Source organism: Heptranchias perlo, chromosome 7 (assembly GCF_035084215.1).
Source record: "Heptranchias perlo isolate sHepPer1 chromosome 7, sHepPer1.hap1, whole genome shotgun sequence".
In the NCBI taxonomy this organism is placed as follows: Eukaryota; Metazoa; Chordata; class Chondrichthyes; order Hexanchiformes; family Hexanchidae; genus Heptranchias; species Heptranchias perlo.
The window spans coordinates 2,757,825-2,778,078 of record NC_090331.1 but is presented as its reverse complement, the minus strand read 5'-3'; the positions used below and the strand labels follow the sequence as shown (position 1 = coordinate 2,778,078).

General features: G+C 46.9%; 1 protein-coding gene across 1 annotated transcript in view; it reads right to left on the bottom strand.

Annotated features, from left to right (window-relative positions):
- Positions 1-4,778: 4,778 nt before the first annotated feature.
- The window catches only part of LOC137323436 (SPRY domain-containing protein 3-like), a 708,978-nt gene continuing 693,502 nt past the window's right edge, over positions 4,779-20,254 (bottom strand). The window contains exon 11 of the mRNA XM_067986908.1: positions 4,779-6,457. Coding sequence (XP_067843009.1) covers positions 6,323-6,457 — 135 coding nt within the window. The 3' untranslated portion in view covers positions 4,779-6,322. The remainder of the gene's footprint in view (positions 6,458-20,254) is intronic.

The following is a 20,254-nucleotide window of genomic DNA, read 5'->3' as shown; positions in this document are numbered from 1 at the left end:
CCTCAGCAGGTTCGATGGACGAAAGCACCACTCCCCAGGTCTAACCCCATCCCCTGATGCTTTACTGGGGAGAGGCACCTCAATCCATGTTTATCCTCCTCCCTCAGCTCTTCACCTGATCAGCACCCTTGTCACTGGATTCAAAATTCACTCCCTTCACCACCGGCGCACTGTGGCTGCAGTGTGTACCATCCACAGGATGCACTGCAGCAACTCGCCAAGGCTTCTTCGACAGCACCTCCCAAACCCGCGACCTCTATCACCTAGAAGGACAAGAGCAGCAGGCACATGGGAACAACACCACCTGCACGTTCCCCTCCAAGTCACACACCATCCCAACTTGGAAATATATTGTGGCTTGTGGGGGTTATTGCATTGAAGATCTGTGTGGGGCAGTTAATCATTGAGTCATAGAAGGATACAGCACAGGAGGAGGCCATTCGGCCCATCGTGCCTGTGCCGGCTCTTTGAAAGAGCTATCCAATTAGTCCCACTCCCCTGTTCTTTCCCCATAGACCTGCAATTTTTTTCTTTTTAAGTATTTATTCTTTTGAAAGTTATTATTGAATCTGCTTCCACCGCCCTTTCAGGCAGCGCATTCCAGATCATCACAACTCACTGAGAAAATTTTTTTCCCTAATCTCTCCTCTGCTTTTTTTGCCAATCACCCTAAATCTGTGTCCTCTGGTTACCGACCCTCCTGCCACTGGAAACAGTTTCTCCTTATTTACTCTATCAAAACCCTTCATGATTTTGAACACCTCGATCAAATCTTCCCTTAACCTTCTCTGCTCTAAGGAGAACAATCCCAGCTTCTCCAGTCTCTCCACATAACTGAAGTCCCTCATCCCTGGAATCAGTCTAGTAAATCTCTTCTGCACCCTCTCTAAGGCCTTGACATCCTTCCTAAAGTGCGGTGCCCAAAATTGGACTCAATACTCCAACTGAGGTCTAACTAGTGAATCATATCTTTGTTTTTTGTGGTTACCACACAGCCAACCTGCCACTCACAGTAATCCCCACCCCCGCAGATTCTCCGAACCAAATGGAATAGCTCCAAGTTCCAACAGTTACATCAGCACCGAGGGCGCACCCTGCCCTCTCCAGTGGGACCAGCTTTAAGGTACTGGCTCCTCCACAGTGCATTGCTGCTCGAGGGTGGGAGGCAGGGAGGGACCAGGCTCGGAACATTGGTAAAGACAAGTCTGGACCAACAAACAGGGGTCTTCCGAGGTTCAGGAATGAACCTTCCCGGTCCTCCCGCTGGTTTAGCAAAGACTGAGATCCATGTCCCCGCCCACGGTTAGTGTATTAATTGATTTATTAAAAATTGAAAGAAAGAAAGACTTGCATTTATATAGCGCCTTTCACATCCTCAGGACGTCCCAAAGCGCTTTACAGCCAATTAAATATTTGTGAAGTGTAGTCATTGTTGTAATGTAGGAAATTCGGCAGCCAAATTGTGCACAGCAAGACCCCACAAACAGCAATGTGATAAATGTCCAGATAATCTGTTTTTTTAGTGATGTTGGCTGAGGGATAAATATTGGCCCCAGGACACCGGGGAGAACTCCCCTGCTCTTCTTCAAATAGTGGCCATGGGATCTTTTACATCCACCTGAGAGCGCAGACGGGGGCTTGGATTAATATCTCATCCGAAACATGGCACGTCCAACAGTACGTCGCTCCCTCAATATTGCACTGGAAGTGTCAGCCTGGATTATGTGCTTAAATCTCTGGAGTGAGGTTTGAATCCAGCACCTTCTGAGTCAGAGGCGAGAGTGACACCCACTGAGCCACAGCTGACACCAAGTAATTGGCAAAAGAACCAGAGGGGAGATGAGGAGATTTTTTTTTATGCAGCAAGTTATTATGATCTGGAATGCGCTGCCTGAAAGGGCGGTGGAAGCAGATTCAATAATAACTTTCAAAAGGGAATTGGATAAATACTTGAAAAGGAGAAATTTACAGGGCTCTGGGGAACGAGCAGGGAGTGGGACTAATTGGATAGATCTTTCAAAGATCTTGCTCTGTGCAAATTGGCTGCTGTCTGTCCTACATTACAACAGTGACATCACTTAAAAGTATTTCATTGGCTGTTAAGCCATTTGAGACCATCTGAGGTTGTGAGAGGCACAAAAAAAATACAAATTCTTACTTCCTCTTGTGAGTGGTGGTGAGGGAGGTGATTCAGGTGTGTCGATCGGTGATGGTGAGGGAGGTGATTCAGGTGTGTCGATCGGTGATGGTGAGGGAGGTGATTCAGGCGTGTCGATCGGTGATGGTGAGGGAGGTGATTCAGGTGTGTCGATCGGTGATGGTGAGGGAGGTGATTCAGGTGTGTCGATCGGTGATGGTGAGGGAGGTGATTCAGGTGTGTCGATCGGTGATGGTGAGGGAGGTGATTCAGGTGTGTCGATCGGTGATGGTGAGGGAGGTGATTCAGGTGTGTCGATCGGTGATGGTGAGGGAGGTGATTCTGGTGTGTCGATCGGTGATGGTGAGGGAGGTGATTCAGGCGTGTCGATTGTCGAATACTGGAGCAGGAACAGCACCAGAGATGGGTAAGTAAGGAGCTGTACTCACCTTTCCTGAACCAGTTAGGTCATTGAATCTTTTCCGACACTGGATCTGGCTTCTTCTGGGTAATGCTCCTGCTGCCCTCTTCTTGTGTCACTCCAGCTGTGCCACCTTGGTGAGATTGCTGGGCTGCTGCTTTGGACCTTGATGTGGACCCAGAAACCGCCCGGCTCCTTATCACCATCAGTTCATCGTCCAAGGAAGTCATTATTTCCCATGTTCACTCCTGTTCATCCTGAGTTTAAAACCTGCTCCCATCTTTAAGGAATCTGCTTTGATAAGAAAGAACATCTGTGGAACTGTACCCCAGTGAGAGTCAGTGTGTGTGGAACTGTACCTCAGTGAGAGTCAGTGTCTGTGGAACTGTACCCCAGTGAGAGTCAGTGTCTGTGGAACTGTACCCCAGTGAGAGTCAGTGTCTGTGGAACTGTACCCCAGTGAGAGTCAGTGTCTGTGGAACTGTACCCCAGTGAGAGTCAGTGTCTGTGGAACTGTACCCCAGTGAGAGTCAGTGTCTGTGGAACTGTACCCCAGTGAGAGTCAGTGTCTGTGGGTAAAATGAAACTTTTATACTCTGATCCTTTGCCTCACTCTGTGCTTTGTGGCTGATTTGGGATTGTCAGATGTGGTGTAATTAATGTTAAATCTGGAGCAGAGCAGCTCAGGGCATTGGCTGTGATAATGGGGAATAATTCTTGGCTCTCACTGCTGTGTGTCTTAGACCCTGGGGCCTGTCTTGTGTAATGAACCTGCTGTCACATAAGTTGCTCAGAGCTCATTCCAAAAAGCTCCTTTCAACATTTCACAAGCTCTGTCAATCAGACAGAAAATGTTTGGAAGAGAAACAGGTGAAACGGGTGAAATTTGACCTGGGAGGAGTGTGTTTCACACGATTCATCCATTATCGCCCACGAGATGCAGAAAAACAAGAAGCCTAAAGCTGGGGGTGATGTTCAGACAGGTGAGTCCCGAACTGGGACACTTTCCACGAAAGCTGCCTCGTGTCTACGGGGATTTGTCTGAGCTCATTCGTAACAGAGAAGGTTCTCAGCACAGACTCTGAGGAACAGCGAAGCCCCAAACAGCAGCTCTCTTTCTCATTGGTCTCAATCCCACCCACCCACCTTCTCCCTTTGATTAATGTCACTCACATCTACCCACCTTCCTGTCTGATTTCCCTGTTCTGTGTAGTTTCCCTTTGTTTCCCAGTGTAATTTCCCTGTATTTCCCTGTGTAGTTTCCCAGTATTTCCCAGTGTCGTTTCCCAGTGTATTTTTCCTGTATTTCCCGTGTGGTTTCCTGTATTTCCGGTGCGCTTTTCCTGTGCTTCCTGTGAAATTTCCCTATATTTTCCCATGTATTTTCCTAGTGTGGTTTTTGTGTATTTTTCCTATAATTCCCGTGTATTCTTCCTGTATTTCCCATGTGGTTTTCCTGTATTTCCCGTGTGGTTTTTCCTGTATTTCCTGTGTGGTTTTTCCTGTATTTCCCGTGTGGTTTTTCCTGTATTTCCCGTGTATTTCTCATGTGGTTTCCTGTATTTCCCGTGTGGTTTCCTGTATTTCCCATGTATTTCCAGTGTGGTTTCCTGTATTTCCCATGTGGTTTTCCTATATTTCCCGTGTGGTTTTCCTGTCTTTCCCCTGTGGTTTTTCCTATATTTCCCGTGTATTTCCCGTGTGGTTTTCCTGTATTTCCTGTGTGGTTTTCCTGTATTTCCGGCGTGGTTTTCCCACGTGGTTTTCCTGTATTTCCCGTGTATTTCTCGTGTGGTTTCCTGTATTTCCCGTGTGGTTTTCCTGTATTTCCCGTGTATTTTTCCTGTATTTCCCATGTGGTTTTCCTGTATTTCCCGTGTATTTCCCGTGTGGTTTTCCTGTATTTCCCGTGTATTTCCCATGTGGTTTTCCTGTATTTCCCGTGTGGTTTTCCTGTATTTCCCGTGTATTTCCCGTGTGGTTTCCTGTATTTCCCGTGTATTTCCCATGTGGTTTTCCTGTATTTCCCGTGTGGTTTCCTGTATTTCTCATGTGGTTTTCCCTTGCAATCCTTGTATTTTTCCAGCTCTGATATCTTGTTACATTGTGATCAACACTGAAGAATGAGGAAGAAGCCAATCCTCGGTCCATAATTCCAGGCTGGTTTTATTCACAATTCACTGAAAACCGGACGAGCAAATGATTCAATTTAACCTCCGACACTTTCAGCCTCTTTATTGTCATTTAAATCGGTCATAAACACAGGGCAAAATTCCCGGGGACCCCCCCTCACTGGGGATCACAGTTCACAGCAGCTAATGGATCCCTCACATTCGAATAAGATGCTTACTGAGCAGTGAGGGTCACAGGGAATTCAGACCATTTATTTCTCATTGTGAGTTAAATAAACTCTGACTATAAACTCTCCGAATAAATGTATTGGCTGAATTTTATGTACATCAAAGCTCAGGGACGTGATTTGCTTCATCAGGTTCAACTGAAGCTATTTGGGTTCAAATGGTTCAGATTCATGGGCAAGGACCAATTATCGGTCGTTCTGATAGACCTCCATCAGTTACTATGGAAACAAAATAATAAAGGCTCCACAACATACCTATTTTAATTGGATCGGGAGCCCAGAGACATTGGATAGAATTCAGTAACACAATTGCCCCCTTAAGGAGGGATCGATAGCTAGATACAAAGTAAAGCTTCCTCTACACTGCCCCATCAAACACTCCCAGGGCAGGTACAGCACGGGTTAGATACAGAGTAAAGCTCCCTCTACACTGTCCCATCAAACACTCCCAGGGCAGGTACAGCACGGGTTAGATACAGAGTAAAGCTCCCTCTACACTGTCCCATCAAACACTCCCAGGGCAGGTACAGCACGGGTGAGATACAGAGTAAAGCTCCCACCACATACACACTATGAAATGGAGTGAGACGGCCCAAACATATTTCACCGAGTCGACTTGGAGCCCTTTGCCTTTGCGTCGGGGCAGGAACTAAGCCCGTGTTCCAGGGTTGAGGGGTCAGTGTCTGCCTCACTCTTACTCCCACTCACCCCTTGGTTTGTAGATTTGCTGCTTGTCTCAGTAACAGAGGGGAGGGGAGTTACAGATTGTTGCCATGAAGAAGGCTGGAGGACAGAATCCCATTGAACGGGGAGGGGGGAGGAAGATCTGCAGCTGATGAAACGTTAGGGAGAGAGGATGAGAGGAGGGGTAAGGGGAGCAGAGGTACTAGGTGGGGCTGAGACTTTGATCAGGTCTCTGTGCCCCAGAGTTAGAGAGGGGAAGATTGGGAGATTAGGGGATGGACCAGGATGTGGTCCCAACCCAAGGTGAGACAGCTAGTCTACGGTCAGAATCCAAACTCAAAAAAACATGAAGATTGGTGCCTGCCTATTGGTGTCTTAGTAACTGAACTGCAGAGAGGCCCAGAGCCTAGCGAGAGGAGGGAGGACATTGGCAACACAAACAATGTCATTTGTGGGATTAATTAACGATTAATAGAACCTCAATCTGAAACAGATCATATCATCGAATCACCAAATCATACAGCACAGAAGGAGGCGATTCAGCCCATTGTGATCAGGAGTGAAAGGGGAATGAAATCATTGCCTCTCAAAGGAACTTGCTTGAACTCAAAGCCAAACCTTCAGGATGCAATTCAGAACGGGCGATATTTGGATTTCAGTCTCACTGTGTATGAACACTCTCCGAGCTCCCAATATTTTTACCCAATTGTAACTGTCCCCCTCATCCACTCAGGGGACGAAAGTCCACCTTAACTTTCTCCTCCAAGCTCAGCATCCCGATGGTGGGGAAGAATCCGCCCAGCGGGATCCAGCTCTCCTTTTTCCCGATTATCTTTCCGTTGCGAGAGAAAAACACCTGGAATGGGAGAAGGAGGAAAACACAGTCAGATATCTGGGATCGGAGGGTGAGATACAGTCAGATATCTGGGTGCAGAGGGTGTGAGATATAGTCAGATATCTGGGAGCAGAGGGTGTGAGATACAGTCAGATATCTAGGATCGGAGGGTGAGATACAGGCAGATAACAGGGATCGGAATGTGAGGTACAGGCAGATAACAGGGATCGGAATGTGAGGTACAGGCAGATAACAGGGATCGGAATGTGAGGTACAGCCAGATAACAGGGATTGGAATGTGAGATACAGGCAGATAACAGGGATCGAAATGTGAGGTACAGGCAGATAACAGGGATTGGAATGTGAGGTACAGGCAGATAACAGGGATCGGAATGTGAGGTACAGGCAGATAACAGGGATCGGAATGTGAGGTACAGGCAGATAACAGGGATCGGAATGTGAGGTACAGGCAGATAACAGGGATCAGAATGTGAGATACAGTCAGATAACAGGGATAGGAATGTGAGGTACAGTCAGATAACAGGGATTGGAATGTGAGATACAGTCAGATAACAGGGATCGGAATGTGAGGTACAGGCAGATAACAGGGATCGGAATGTGAGGTACAGTCAGATAACAGGGATCGGAAGGTGAGGTACAGTCAGATAACAGGGATCGGAATGTGAGGTACAAGCAGATAACAGGGATTGGAATGTGAGATACAGTCAGATAACAGGGATAGGAATGTGAGATACAGTCAGATAACAGGTATCGGAATGTGAGGTATAGTCAGATAACAGGAATCGGAAAGTGAGGTACAGGCAGATAACAGGGATCGGAATGTGAGGTACAGGCAGATAACAGGGATCGGAATGTGAGGTACAGGCAGATAACAGGGATCGGAATGTGAGGTACAGGCAGATAACAGGGATCGGAATGTGAGGTACAGGCAGATAAGAGGGATCGGAATGTGAGGTACAGCCAGATAACACGGATCGGAATGTGAGATACAGTCAGATAACAGGGATCGGAATGTGAGGTACCGGCAGATAACAGGGATTGGAATGTGAGGTACAGGCAGATAACAGGGATTGGAATGTGAGGTACAGGCAGATAACAGGGATTGGAATGTGAGGTACAGGCAGATAACAGGGATTGGAATGTGAGATACAGGCAGATAACAGGGATTGGAATGTGAGGCACAGGCAGATAACAGGGATCGGAATGTGAGGTACAGGCAGATAACAGGGATTGGAATGTGAGATACAGTCAGATAACAGGGATCGGAATGTGAGGTACAGGCAGATAACAGGGATTGGAATGTGAGGTACAGGCAGATAACAGGGATTGAAATGTGAGGTACAGGCAGATAACTGGGATTGGAATGTGAGGTACAGGCAGATAACTGGGATTGGAATGTGAGCTACAGGCAGATAACTGGGATTGGAATGTGAGGTACAGGCAGATAACTGGGATTGGAATGTGAGATACAGTCAGAATACAGGGATTGAAATGTGAGGCACAGGCAGATAACAGGGATTGGAATGTGAGGTACAGGCAGATAACTGGGATTGGAATGTGAGGTACAGGCAGATAACTGGGATTGGAATGTGAGCTACAGGCAGATAACTGGGATTGGAATGTGAGGTACAGGCAGATAACTGGGATTGGAATGTGAGGTACAGGCAGATAACTGGGATTGGAAGGTGAGGAACAGGCAGATAACTGGGATCGGAATGTGAGGTACAGGCAGATAACAGGGATCGGAATGTGAGATACAGTCAGATAACAGGGATCGGAATGTGAGGTACAGTCAGATAACAGGGATTGGAATGTGAGATACAGGCAGATAACAGGGATCGGAATGTGAGGTACAGTCAGATAACAGGGATCGGAATGTGAGGTACAGTCAGATAACAGGGATCGGAATGTGAGGTACAGTCAGATAACAGGGATCGGAATGTGAGGTACAGGCAGATAACAGGGATCGGAATGTGAGGTACAGTCAGATAACAGGGATCGGAATGTGAAGTACAGTCAGATAACAGGGATCGCAATGTGAGGTACAGACAGATAACAGGGATTGGAATGTGAGATACAGTCAGATAACAGGGATCGGAATGTGAGGTACAGGCAGATAACAGGGATTGGAATGTGAGGTACAGGCAGATAACAGGGATTGGAATGTGAGGTACAGTCAGATAACAGGGATTGGAATGTGAGGTACAGTCAGATAACAGGGATTGGAATGTGAGATACAGTCAGATAACATGGATCGAATGTGAGGTACAGGCAGATAACAGGGATTGGAATGTGAGGTACAGGCAGATAACTGGGATTGGAATGTGAGGTACAGGCAGATAACTGGGATTGGAATGTGAGGTACAGGCAGATAACTGGGATTGGAATGTGAGGTACAGGCAGATAACTGGGATTGGAATGTGAGGTACAGGCAGATAACTGGGATTGGAATGTGAGGTACAGGCAGATAACTGGGATTGGAATGTGAGGTACAGGCAGATAACAGGGATCGGAATGTGAGGTACAGTCAGATAACTGGGGTTGGAATGTGAGGTACAGGCAGAAAACAGGGATTGGAATGTGAGGTACAGGCAGATAACAGGGATCGGAATGTGAGGTACAGTCAGATAACTGGGGTTGGAATGTGAGGTACAGGCAGACAACAGGGATTGGAATGTGAGGTACAGGCAGATAACAGGGATTGGAATGTGAGGTACAGGCAGATAACAGTTGTTGGAATGTGAGGTACAGGCATATAACTGGGATTGGAATGTGAGGTACAGGCAGATAACAGGGATCGGAATGTGAGGTACAGTCAGATAACAGGGATCGGAATGTGAGGTACAGTCAGATAACAGGGATCGGAATGTGAGGTACAGGCAGATAACAGGGATTGGAATGTGAGGTACAGGCAGATAACAGGGATTGGAATGTGAGGTACAGTCAGATAACAGGGATCGGAATGTGAGGTACAGTCAGATAACAGGGATCGGAATGTGAGGTACAGGCAGATAACAGGGATTGGAATGTGAGGTACAGGCAGATAACAGGGATTGGAATGTGAGGTACAGTCAGATGACAGGGATCGCAATGTGAGGTACAGTCAGATAACAGGGATCGGAATGTGAGGTACAGTCAGATAACAGGGATCGGAATGTGAGGTACAGGCATATAACAGGGATCGGAATGTGAGGTACAGTCAGATAACTGGGATTGGAATGTGAGGTACAGTCAGATAACAGGGATCGCAATGTGAGGTACAGACAGATAACAGGGATTGGAATGTGAGATACAGTCAGATAACAGGGATCGGAATGTGAGGTACAGGCAGATAACAGGGATTGGAATGTGAGGTACAGTCAGATAACAGGGATCGGAATGTGAGGTACAGGCAGATAACAGGGATTGCAATGTGAGATACAGTCAGATAACAGGGATTGGAATGTGAGATACAGTCAGATAACAGGGATTGGAATGTGAGGTACAGTCAGATAACAGGGATCGGAATGTGAGGTGCAGTCAGATAACAGGGATCGGAATGTGAGGTACAGTCAGATAACAGGGATCGGAATGTGAGGTACAGGCAGATAACAGGGATCGGAATGTGAGGTACAGTCAGATAACAGGGATTGGAATGTGAGGTACAGTCAGATAACAGGGATCGCAATGTGAGGTACAGACAGATAACAGCGATTGGAATGTGAGATACAGTCAGATAACAGGGATCGGAATGTGAGGTACAGGCAGATAACAGGGATTGGAATGTGAGGTACAGGCAGATAACAGGGATTGGAATGTGAGGTACAGGCAAATAACAGGGATTGGAATGTGAGATACAGTCAGATAACAGGGATCGGAATGTGAGGTACAGGCAGATAACAGGGATCGGAATGTGAGATACAGTCAGATAACATGGATCGGAATGTGAGGTACAGGCAGATAACAGGGATTGGAATGTGAGGTACAGGCAGATAACTGGGATTGGAATGTGAGGTACAGGCAGATAACTGGGATTGGAATGTGAGGTACAGGCAGATAACTGGGATTGGAATGTGAGGTACAGCAGATAACTGGGATTGGAATGTGAGGTACAGGCAGATAACAGGGATCGGAATGTGAGGTACAGTCAGATAACTGGGGTTAGAAAGTGAGGTACAGGCAGAAAACATGGATTGGAATGTGAGGTACAGGCAGATAACTGGGATTGGAATGTGAGGTACAGGCAGATAACTGGGATTGGAATGTGAGGTACAGGCAGATAACTGGGATTGGAATGTGAGGTACAGGCAGATAACAGGGATCGGAATGTGAGGTACAGTCAGATAACTGGGGTTGGAATGTGAGGTACAGGCAGAAAACAGGGATTGGAATGTGAGGTACAGGCAGATAACAGGGATCGGAATGTGAGGTACAGTCAGATAACTGGGGTTGGAATGTGAGGTACAGGCAGACAACAGGGATTGGAATGTGAGGTACAGGCAGATAACAGGGATTGGAATGTGAGGTACAGGCAGATAACAGTTGTTGGAATGTGAGGTACAGGCATATAACTGGGATTGGAATGTGAGGTACAGGCAGATAACAGGGATCGGAATGTGAGGTACAGTCAGATAACAGGGATCGGAATGTGAGGTACAGTCAGATAACAGGGATCGGAATGTGAGGTACAGGCAGATAACAGGGATTGGAATGTGAGGTACAGGCAGATAACAGGGATTGGAATGTGAGGTACAGTCAGATAACAGGGATTGGAATGTGAGGTACAGTCAGATAACAGGGATCGGAATGTGAGGTACAGTCAGATAACAGGGATCGGAATGTGAGGTACAGGCAGATAACAGGGATTGGAATGTGAGGTACAGGCAGATAACAGGGATTGGAATGTGAGGTACAGTCAGATGACAGGGATCGCAATGTGAGGTACAGTCAGATAACAGGGATCGGAATGTGAGGTACAGTCAGATAACAGGGATCGGAATGTGAGGTACAGGCATATAACAGGGATCGGAATGTGAGGTACAGTCAGATAACTGGGATTGGAATGTGAGGTACAGTCAGATAACAGGGATCGCAATGTGAGGTACAGACAGATAACAGGGATTGGAATGTGAGATACAGTCAGATAACAGGGATCGGAATGTGAGGTACAGGCAGATAACAGGGATTGGAATGTGAGGTACAGTCAGATAACAGGGATCGGAATGTGAGGTACAGGCAGATAACAGGGATTGCAATGTGAGATACAGTCAGATAACAGGGATTGGAATGTGAGATACAGTCAGATAACAGGGATTGGAATGTGAGGTACAGTCAGATAACAGGGATCGGAATGTGAGGTGCAGTCAGATAACAGGGATCGGAATGTGAGGTACAGTCAGATAACAGGGATCGGAATGTGAGGTACAGGCAGATAACAGGGATCGGAATGTGAGGTACAGTCAGATAACAGGGATTGGAATGTGAGGTACAGTCAGATAACAGGGATCGCAATGTGAGGTACAGACAGATAACAGCGATTGGAATGTGAGATACAGTCAGATAACAGGGATCGGAATGTGAGGTACAGGCAGATAACAGGGATTGGAATGTGAGGTACAGGCAGATAACAGGGATTGGAATGTGAGGTACAGGCAAATAACAGGGATTGGAATGTGAGATACAGTCAGATAACAGGGATCGGAATGTGAGGTACAGGCAGATAACAGGGATCGGAATGTGAGATACAGTCAGATAACATGGATCGGAATGTGAGGTACAGGCAGATAACAGGGATTGGAATGTGAGGTACAGGCAGATAACTGGGATTGGAATGTGAGGTACAGGCAGATAACTGGGATTGGAATGTGAGGTACAGGCAGATAACTGGGATTGGAATGTGAGGTACAGCAGATAACTGGGATTGGAATGTGAGGTACAGGCAGATAACAGGGATCGGAATGTGAGGTACAGTCAGATAACTGGGGTTAGAAAGTGAGGTACAGGCAGAAAACATGGATTGGAATGTGAGGTACAGGCAGATAACTGGGATTGGAATGTGAGGTACAGGCAGATAACTGGGATTGGAATGTGAGGTACAGGCAGATAACAGGGATCGGAATGTGAGGTACAGTCAGATAACAGGGATCGGAATGTGAGGTACAGTCAGATAACAGGGATTGGAATGTGAGGTACAGGCAGATAACAGGGATCGGAATGTGAGATACAGTCAGATAACAGGGGTTGGAATGTGAGGTACAGGCAGAAAACATGGATTGGAATGTGAGGTACAGGCAGATAACAGGGAGTGGAATGTGAGGTACAGGCAGATAACAGGGGTTGGAATGTGAGGTACAGGCAGATAACAGGGATTGGAATGTGAGGTACAGGCAGATAACTGGGATTGGAATGTGAGGTACAGGCAGATAACAGGGATCGGAATGTGAGGTACAGTCAGATAACACAGATCGGAATGTGAGGTACAGTCAGATAACACGGATCAGAATGTGAGGTACAGGCAGATAACAGGGATCGGAATGTGAGGTACAGTCAGATAACAGGGATCGGAATGTGAGGTACAGTCAGATAACAGGGATCGCAATGTGAGGTACAGGCAGAAAACAGGAATCGGAATGTGAGGTACAGGCAGATAACAGGGATCGGAATGTGAGGTACAGGCAGATAACAGGGATCGGAATGTGAGGTACAGGCAGATAACAGGGATCGGAATGTGAGGTACAGGCAGATAAGAGGGATTGGAATTTGAGGTACAGGCAGATAACAGGGATTGGAATGTGAGGTACAGGCAGATAACAGGGATTGGAATGTGAGGTACAGGGAGATAACAGGGATTGGAATTTGAGGTACAGGCAGATAACAGGGATCGGAATTTGAGGTACAGGCAGATAACAGGGATTGGAATGTGAGGTACAGGGAGATAACTGGGATTGGAATGTGAGGTACAGGGAGATAACAGGGATTGGAATGTGAGGTACAGGCAGATAACAGGGATTGGAATGTGAGGTACAGGGAGATAACAGGGATTGGAATTTGAGGTACAGGCAGATAACAGGGATTGGAATGTGAGGTACAGGCAGATAACAGGGATCGGAATGTGAGGTACAGCCAGATAACTGGGGTGGTAATGTGAGGTACAGGCAGATAACAGGGATTGGAATGTGAGGTACAGGCAGATAACAGGGATCGGAATGTGAGGTACAGTCAGATAACACGGATCGGAATGTGAGGTACAGGCAGATAACAGGGATCGGAATGTGAGGTACAGTCAGATAACAGGGATCGGAATGTGAGGTACAGTCAGATAACAGGGATCGGAATGTGAGGTACAGGCAGATAACAGGGATCGGAATGTGAGGTACAGGCAGATAACAGGGATCGGAATGTGAGGTACAGGCAGATAACAGGGATTGGAATGTGAGGTACAGGCAGATAACAGGGATTGGAATGTGAGATACAGTCAGATAACAGGGATCGGAATGTGAGATATAGGCAGATAACAGGGATTGGAATGTTAGGTACAGTCAGATAACAGGGATCGGAATGTGAGGTACAGTCAGATAACAGGGATCGGAAAGTGAGGTACAGTCAGATAACAGGGATCGGAATGTGAGTTACAGGCAGATAACAGGGATCGGAATGTGAGATACAGTCAGATAACAGGGATCGGAATGTGAGATACAGGCAGATAACAGGGATTGGAATGTGAGGTACAGGCAGATAACAGGGATCGGAATGTGAGATACAGTCAGATAACAGGGATTGGAATGTGAGGTACAGGCAGATAAGAGGGATCGGAATGTGAGGTACAGTCAGATGACAGGGATCGGAATGTGAGGTACAGTCAGATAACAGGGATCGGAATGTGAGATATAGGCAGATAACAGGGATTGGAATGTTAGGTACAGTCAGATAACAGGGATCGGAATGTGAGGTACAGTCAGATAACAGGGATCGGAATGTGAGATATAGGCAGATAACAGGGATTGGAATGTTAGGTACAGTCAGATAACAGGGATCGGAATGTGAGGTACAGTCAGATAACAGGGATCGGAAAGTGAGGTACAGTCAGATAACAGGGATCGGAATGTGAGTTACAGGCAGATAACAGGGATCGGAATGTGAGATACAGTCAGATAACAGGGATCGGAATGTGAGATACAGGCAGATAACAGGGATCGGAATGTGAGGTACAGTCAGATAACAGGGATCGGAATGTGAGATACAGTCAGATAACAGGGATTGGAATGTGAGGTACAGGCAGATAAGAGGGATCGGAATGTGAGGTACAGTCAGATGACAGGGATCGGAATGTGAGGTACAGTCAGACAACAGGTATCGGAATGTGAGGTCCAGGCAGATAACAGGGATCGGAATGTGAGGTACAGGCAGATAACAGGGATCGGAATGTGAGGTACAGGCAGATAACAGGGATTGGAATGTTAGGTACAGTCAGATAACAGGGATCGGAATGTGAGGTACAGTCAGATGACAGGGATCGGAATGTGAGGTACAGGCAGATAACAGGGATCGGAATGTGAGGTACAGGCAGATAACAGGGATTGGAATGTGAGGAACAGGCAAATAACAGGGATTGGAATGTGAGGTACAGGCAGATAACAGGGATTGGAATATGAGATACAGTCAGATAACAGGGATTGGAATGTGAGGTACAGGCAGATAACAGGGATCGGAATGTGAGATACCGTCAGATAACAGGGATCGGAATGTGAGGTACAGTCAGATAACAGGGATTGGAATGTGAGGTACAGGCAGATAACAGGGATCGGAATGTGAGATACAGTCAGATAACAGGGATCGGAATGTGAGGTACAGTCAGATAACAGGGATCGGAATGTGAGGTATAGGCAGATAACTGGGATCGGAATGTGAGGTACAGGCAGATAACTGGGATTGGAATGTGAGGTAGAGGCAGATAACTAGGATTGGAATGTGAGGTACAGGCAGATAACAGGGATCGGAATGTGAGGTACAGTCAGATAACTGGAGTTGGAATGTGAGGTACAGGCAGAAAACAGGGATTGGAATGTGAGGTACAGGCAGATAACAGGGATCGGAATGTGAGGTACAGTCAGATAACAGGGATTGGAATGTGAGGTACAGGCAGATAACAGGGGTTGGAATGTGAGGTACAGGCAGATAACTGGGATTGGAATGTGAGGTACAGGCAGATAACAGGGATCGGAATGTGAGGTACAGTCAGATAACTGGGGTTGGAATGTGAGGTACAGGCAGATAACAGGGATTGGAATGTGAGGTACAGTCAGATAACAGGGATTGGAATGTGAGATACAGTCAGATAACAGGGATCGGAATGTGAGGTACTGGCAGATAACAGGGATTGGAATGTGAGGTACAGGCAGATAACTGGGATTGGAATGTGAGGTACAGGCAGATAACAGGGATTGGAATGTGAGGTACAGTCAGATAACAGGGATTGGAATGTGAGGTACAGGCAGATAACTGGGATTGGAATGTGAGGTACAGGCAGATAACAGGGATCGGAATGTGAGATACAGTCAGATAACAGGGATTGGAATGTGAGCTACAGCCAGATAACAGGGATTGGAATGTGAGGTACAGGCAGATAACAGGGATTGGAATGTGAGAAACAGGCAGATAACAGGGATCGGAATGTGAGGTACAGCCAGATAACTGGGGTTGGAATGTGAGGTACAGGCAGATAACAGGGATTGGAATGTGAGGTACAGGCAGATGACTGGGATTGGAATGTGAGGTACAGGCAGATAACTGGGATTGGAATGTGAGGTACAGGCAGATAACAGGGATCGGAATGTGAGGTACAGCCAGATAACTGGGGTTGGAATGTGAGGTACAGGCAGATAACAGGGATTGGAATGTGAGGTACAGTCAGATAACAGGGATCGGAATGTGAGGTACTGGCAGATAACAGGGATTGGAATGTGAGGTACAGGCAGATAACTGGGATTGGAATGTGAGGTACAGGCAGATAACAGGGATTGGAATGTGAGGTACAGGCAGATAACAGGGATCGGAATGTGAGGTACAGCCAGATAACTGGGGTTGGAATGTGAGGTACAGGCAGATAACAGGGATTGGAATGTGAGGTACAGTCAGATAACAGGGATTGGAATGTGAGGTACAGGCAGATAACAGGGATCGGAATGTGAGGTACAGGCAGATAACAGGGATCGGAATGTGAGGTACAGTCAGATAATAGGGATTGCAATGTGAGCTACAGCCAGATAACTGGGGTTGGAATGTGAGGTACAGGCAGATAACAGGGATTGGAATGTGAGGTACAGGCAGATAACAGGGATTGGAATGTGAGAAACAGGCAGATAACAGGGATCGGAATGTGAGGTACAGCCAGATAACTAGGGTTGGAATGTGAGGTACAGGCAGATAACAGGGATTGGAATGTGAGGTACAGGCAGATAACAGGGATTGGAATGTGAGGTACAGGCAGATAACAGGGATTGGAATGTGAGGTACAGGCAGATAACTGGGATTGGAATGTGAGGTACAGGCAGATAACAGGGATTGGAATGTGAGGTACAGTCAGATAACAGGGATTGGAATGTGAGGTACAGGCAGATAACTGGGATTGGAATGTGAGGTACAGGCAGATAACAGGGATCGGAATGTGAGGTACAGCCAGATAACTGGGGTTGGAATGTGAGGTACAGGCAGATAACAGGGATTGGAATGTGAGGTACAGGCAGATAACAGGGATTGGAATGTGAGGTACAGGCAGATAACAGGGATTCGAATGTGAGGTACAGGCAGATAACAGGGATTGGAATGTGAGGTACAGTCAGATAACAGGGATTGGAATGTGAGATACAGTCAGATAACATGGATCGAATGTGAGGTACAGGCAGATAACAGGGATTGGAATGTGAGGTACAGGCAGATAACTGGGATTGGAATGTGAGGTACAGGCAGATAACTGGGATTGGAATGTGAGGTACAGGCAGATAACAGGGATCGGAATGTGAGATACAGTCAGATAACAGGGATTGGAATGTGAGCTACAGCCAGATAACAGGGATTGGAATGTGAGGTACAGGCAGATAACAGGGATTGGAATGTGAGAAACAGGCAGATAACAGGGATCGGAATGTGAGGTACAGCCAGATAACTGGGGTTGGAATGTGAGGTACAGGCAGATAACAGGGATTGGAATGTGAGGTACAGGCAGATGACTGGGATTGGAATGTGAGGTACAGGCAGATAACTGGGATTGGAATGTGAGGTACAGGCAGATAACAGGGATCGGAATGTGAGGTACAGCCAGATAACTGGGGTTGGAATGTGAGGTACAGGCAGATAACAGGGATTGGAATGTGAGGTACAGTCAGATAACAGGGATCGGAATGTGAGGTACTGGCAGATAACAGGGATTGGAATGTGAGGTACAGGCAGATAACTGGGATTGGAATGTGAGGTACAGGCAGATAACAGGGATTGGAATGTGAGGTACAGTCAGATAACAGGGATTGGAATGTGAGGTACAGGCAGATAACAGGGATCGGAATGTGAGGTACAGCCAGATAACTGGGGTTGGAATGTGAGGTACAGGCAGATAACAGGGATTGGAATGTGAGGTACAGTCAGATAACAGGGATTGGAATGTGAGGTACAGGCAGATAACAGGGATCGGAATGTGAGGTACAGGCAGATAACAGGGATCGGAATGTGAGGTACAGTCAGATAACAGGGATTGCAATGTGAGCTACAGCCAGATAACTGGGGTTGGAATGTGAGGTACAGGCAGATAACAGGGATTGGAATGTGAGGTACAGGCAGATAACAGGGATTGGAATGTGAGAAACAGGCAGATAACAGGGATCGGAATGTGAGGTACAGCCAGATAACTAGGGTTGGAATGTGAGGTACAGGCAGATAACAGGGATTGGAATGTGAGGTACAGGCAGATAACAGGGATTGGAATGTGAGGTACAGGCAGATAACAGGGATTGGAATGTGAGGTACAGGCAGATAACTGGGATTGGAATGTGAGGTACAGGCAGATAACAGGGATTGGAATGTGAGGTACAGTCAGATAACAGGGATTGGAATGTGAGGTACAGGCAGATAACTGGGATTGGAATGTGAGGTACAGGCAGATAACAGGGATCGGAATGTGAGGTACAGCCAGATAACTGGGGTTGGAATGTGAGGTACAGGCAGATAACAGGGATTGGAATGTGAGGTACAGGCAGATAACAGGGATTGGAATGTGAGGTACAGGCAGATAACAGGGATTCGAATGTGAGGTACAGGCAGATAACAGGGATTGGAATGTGAGGTACAGTCAGATAACAGGGATTGGAATGTGAGGTACAGGCAGATAACTGGGATTGGAATGTGAGATACAGTCAGACAACAGGGATCGGAATGTGAGGTACAGGCAGATAACAGGGATTGGAATGTGAGGTACAGGCAGATAACAGGGATCAGAATGTGAGGTACAGGCAGATAACAGGGATCGGAATGTGAGGTACAGGCGGATAACAGGGATCGGAATGTGAGATACAGTCAGATAACAGGGATCGGAATGTGAGGTACAGTCAGATAACAGGGATCGGAATGTGAGGTACAGGCAGATAACAGGGATTGGAATGTGAGGTACAGGCAGATAACAGGGATTGGAATGTGAGGTACAGTCAGATAACAGGGATTGGAATGTGAGATACAGTCAGATAACAGGGATCGGAATGTGAGGTACAGGCAGATAACAGCGATTGGAATGTGAGGTACAGGCAGATAACAGAGATTGGAATGTGAGGTACAGGCAGATAACAGGGATTGGAATGTGAGATACAGTCAGATAACAGGGATTGGAATGTGAGGCACAGGCAGTTAACAGGGATTGGAATGTGAGGTACAGGCAGATAACTGGGATTGGAATGTGAGGTACAGGCAGATAACTGGGATTGGAATGTGAGGTACAGGCAGATAACTGGGATTGGAATGTGAGGTACAGGCAGATAACTGGGATTGGAATGTGAGGTACAGGCAGATAACTGGGATTGGAATGTGAGGTACAGGCAGATAACTGGGATCGGAATGTGAGGTACAGGCAGATAACTGGGATTGGAATGTGAGGTACAGGCAGATAACTAGGATTGGAATGTGAGGTACAGGCAGATAACAGGGATCGGAATGTGAGGTACAGGCAGATAACAGGGATCGGAATGTGAGGTACAGCCAGATAACTGGGGTTGGAATGTGAGGTACAGGCAGATAACAGGGATTGGAATGTGAGGTACAGTCAGATAACAGGGATCGGAATGTGAGGTACTGGCAGATAACAGGGATTGGAATGTGAGGTACAGGCAGATAACTGGGATTGGAATGTGAGGTACAGGCAGATAACAGGGATTGGAATGTGAGGTACAGTCAGATAACAGGGATTGGAATGTGAGGTACAGGCAGATAACAGGGATCGGAATGTGAGGTACAGCCAGATAACTGGGGTTGGAATGTGAGGTACAGGCAGATAACAGGGATTGGAATGTGAGGTACAGTCAGATAACAGGGATTGGAATGTGAGGTACAGGCAGATAACAGGGATCGGAATGTGAGGTACAGGCAGATAACAGGGATCGGAATGTGAGGTACAGTCAGATAACAGGGATTGCAATGTGAGCTACAGCCAGATAACTGGGGTTGGAATGTGAGGTACAGGCAGATAACAGGGATTGGAATGTGAGGTACAGGCAGATAACAGGGATTGGAATGTGAGAAACAGGCAGATAACAGGGATCGGAATGTGAGGTACAGCCAGATAAC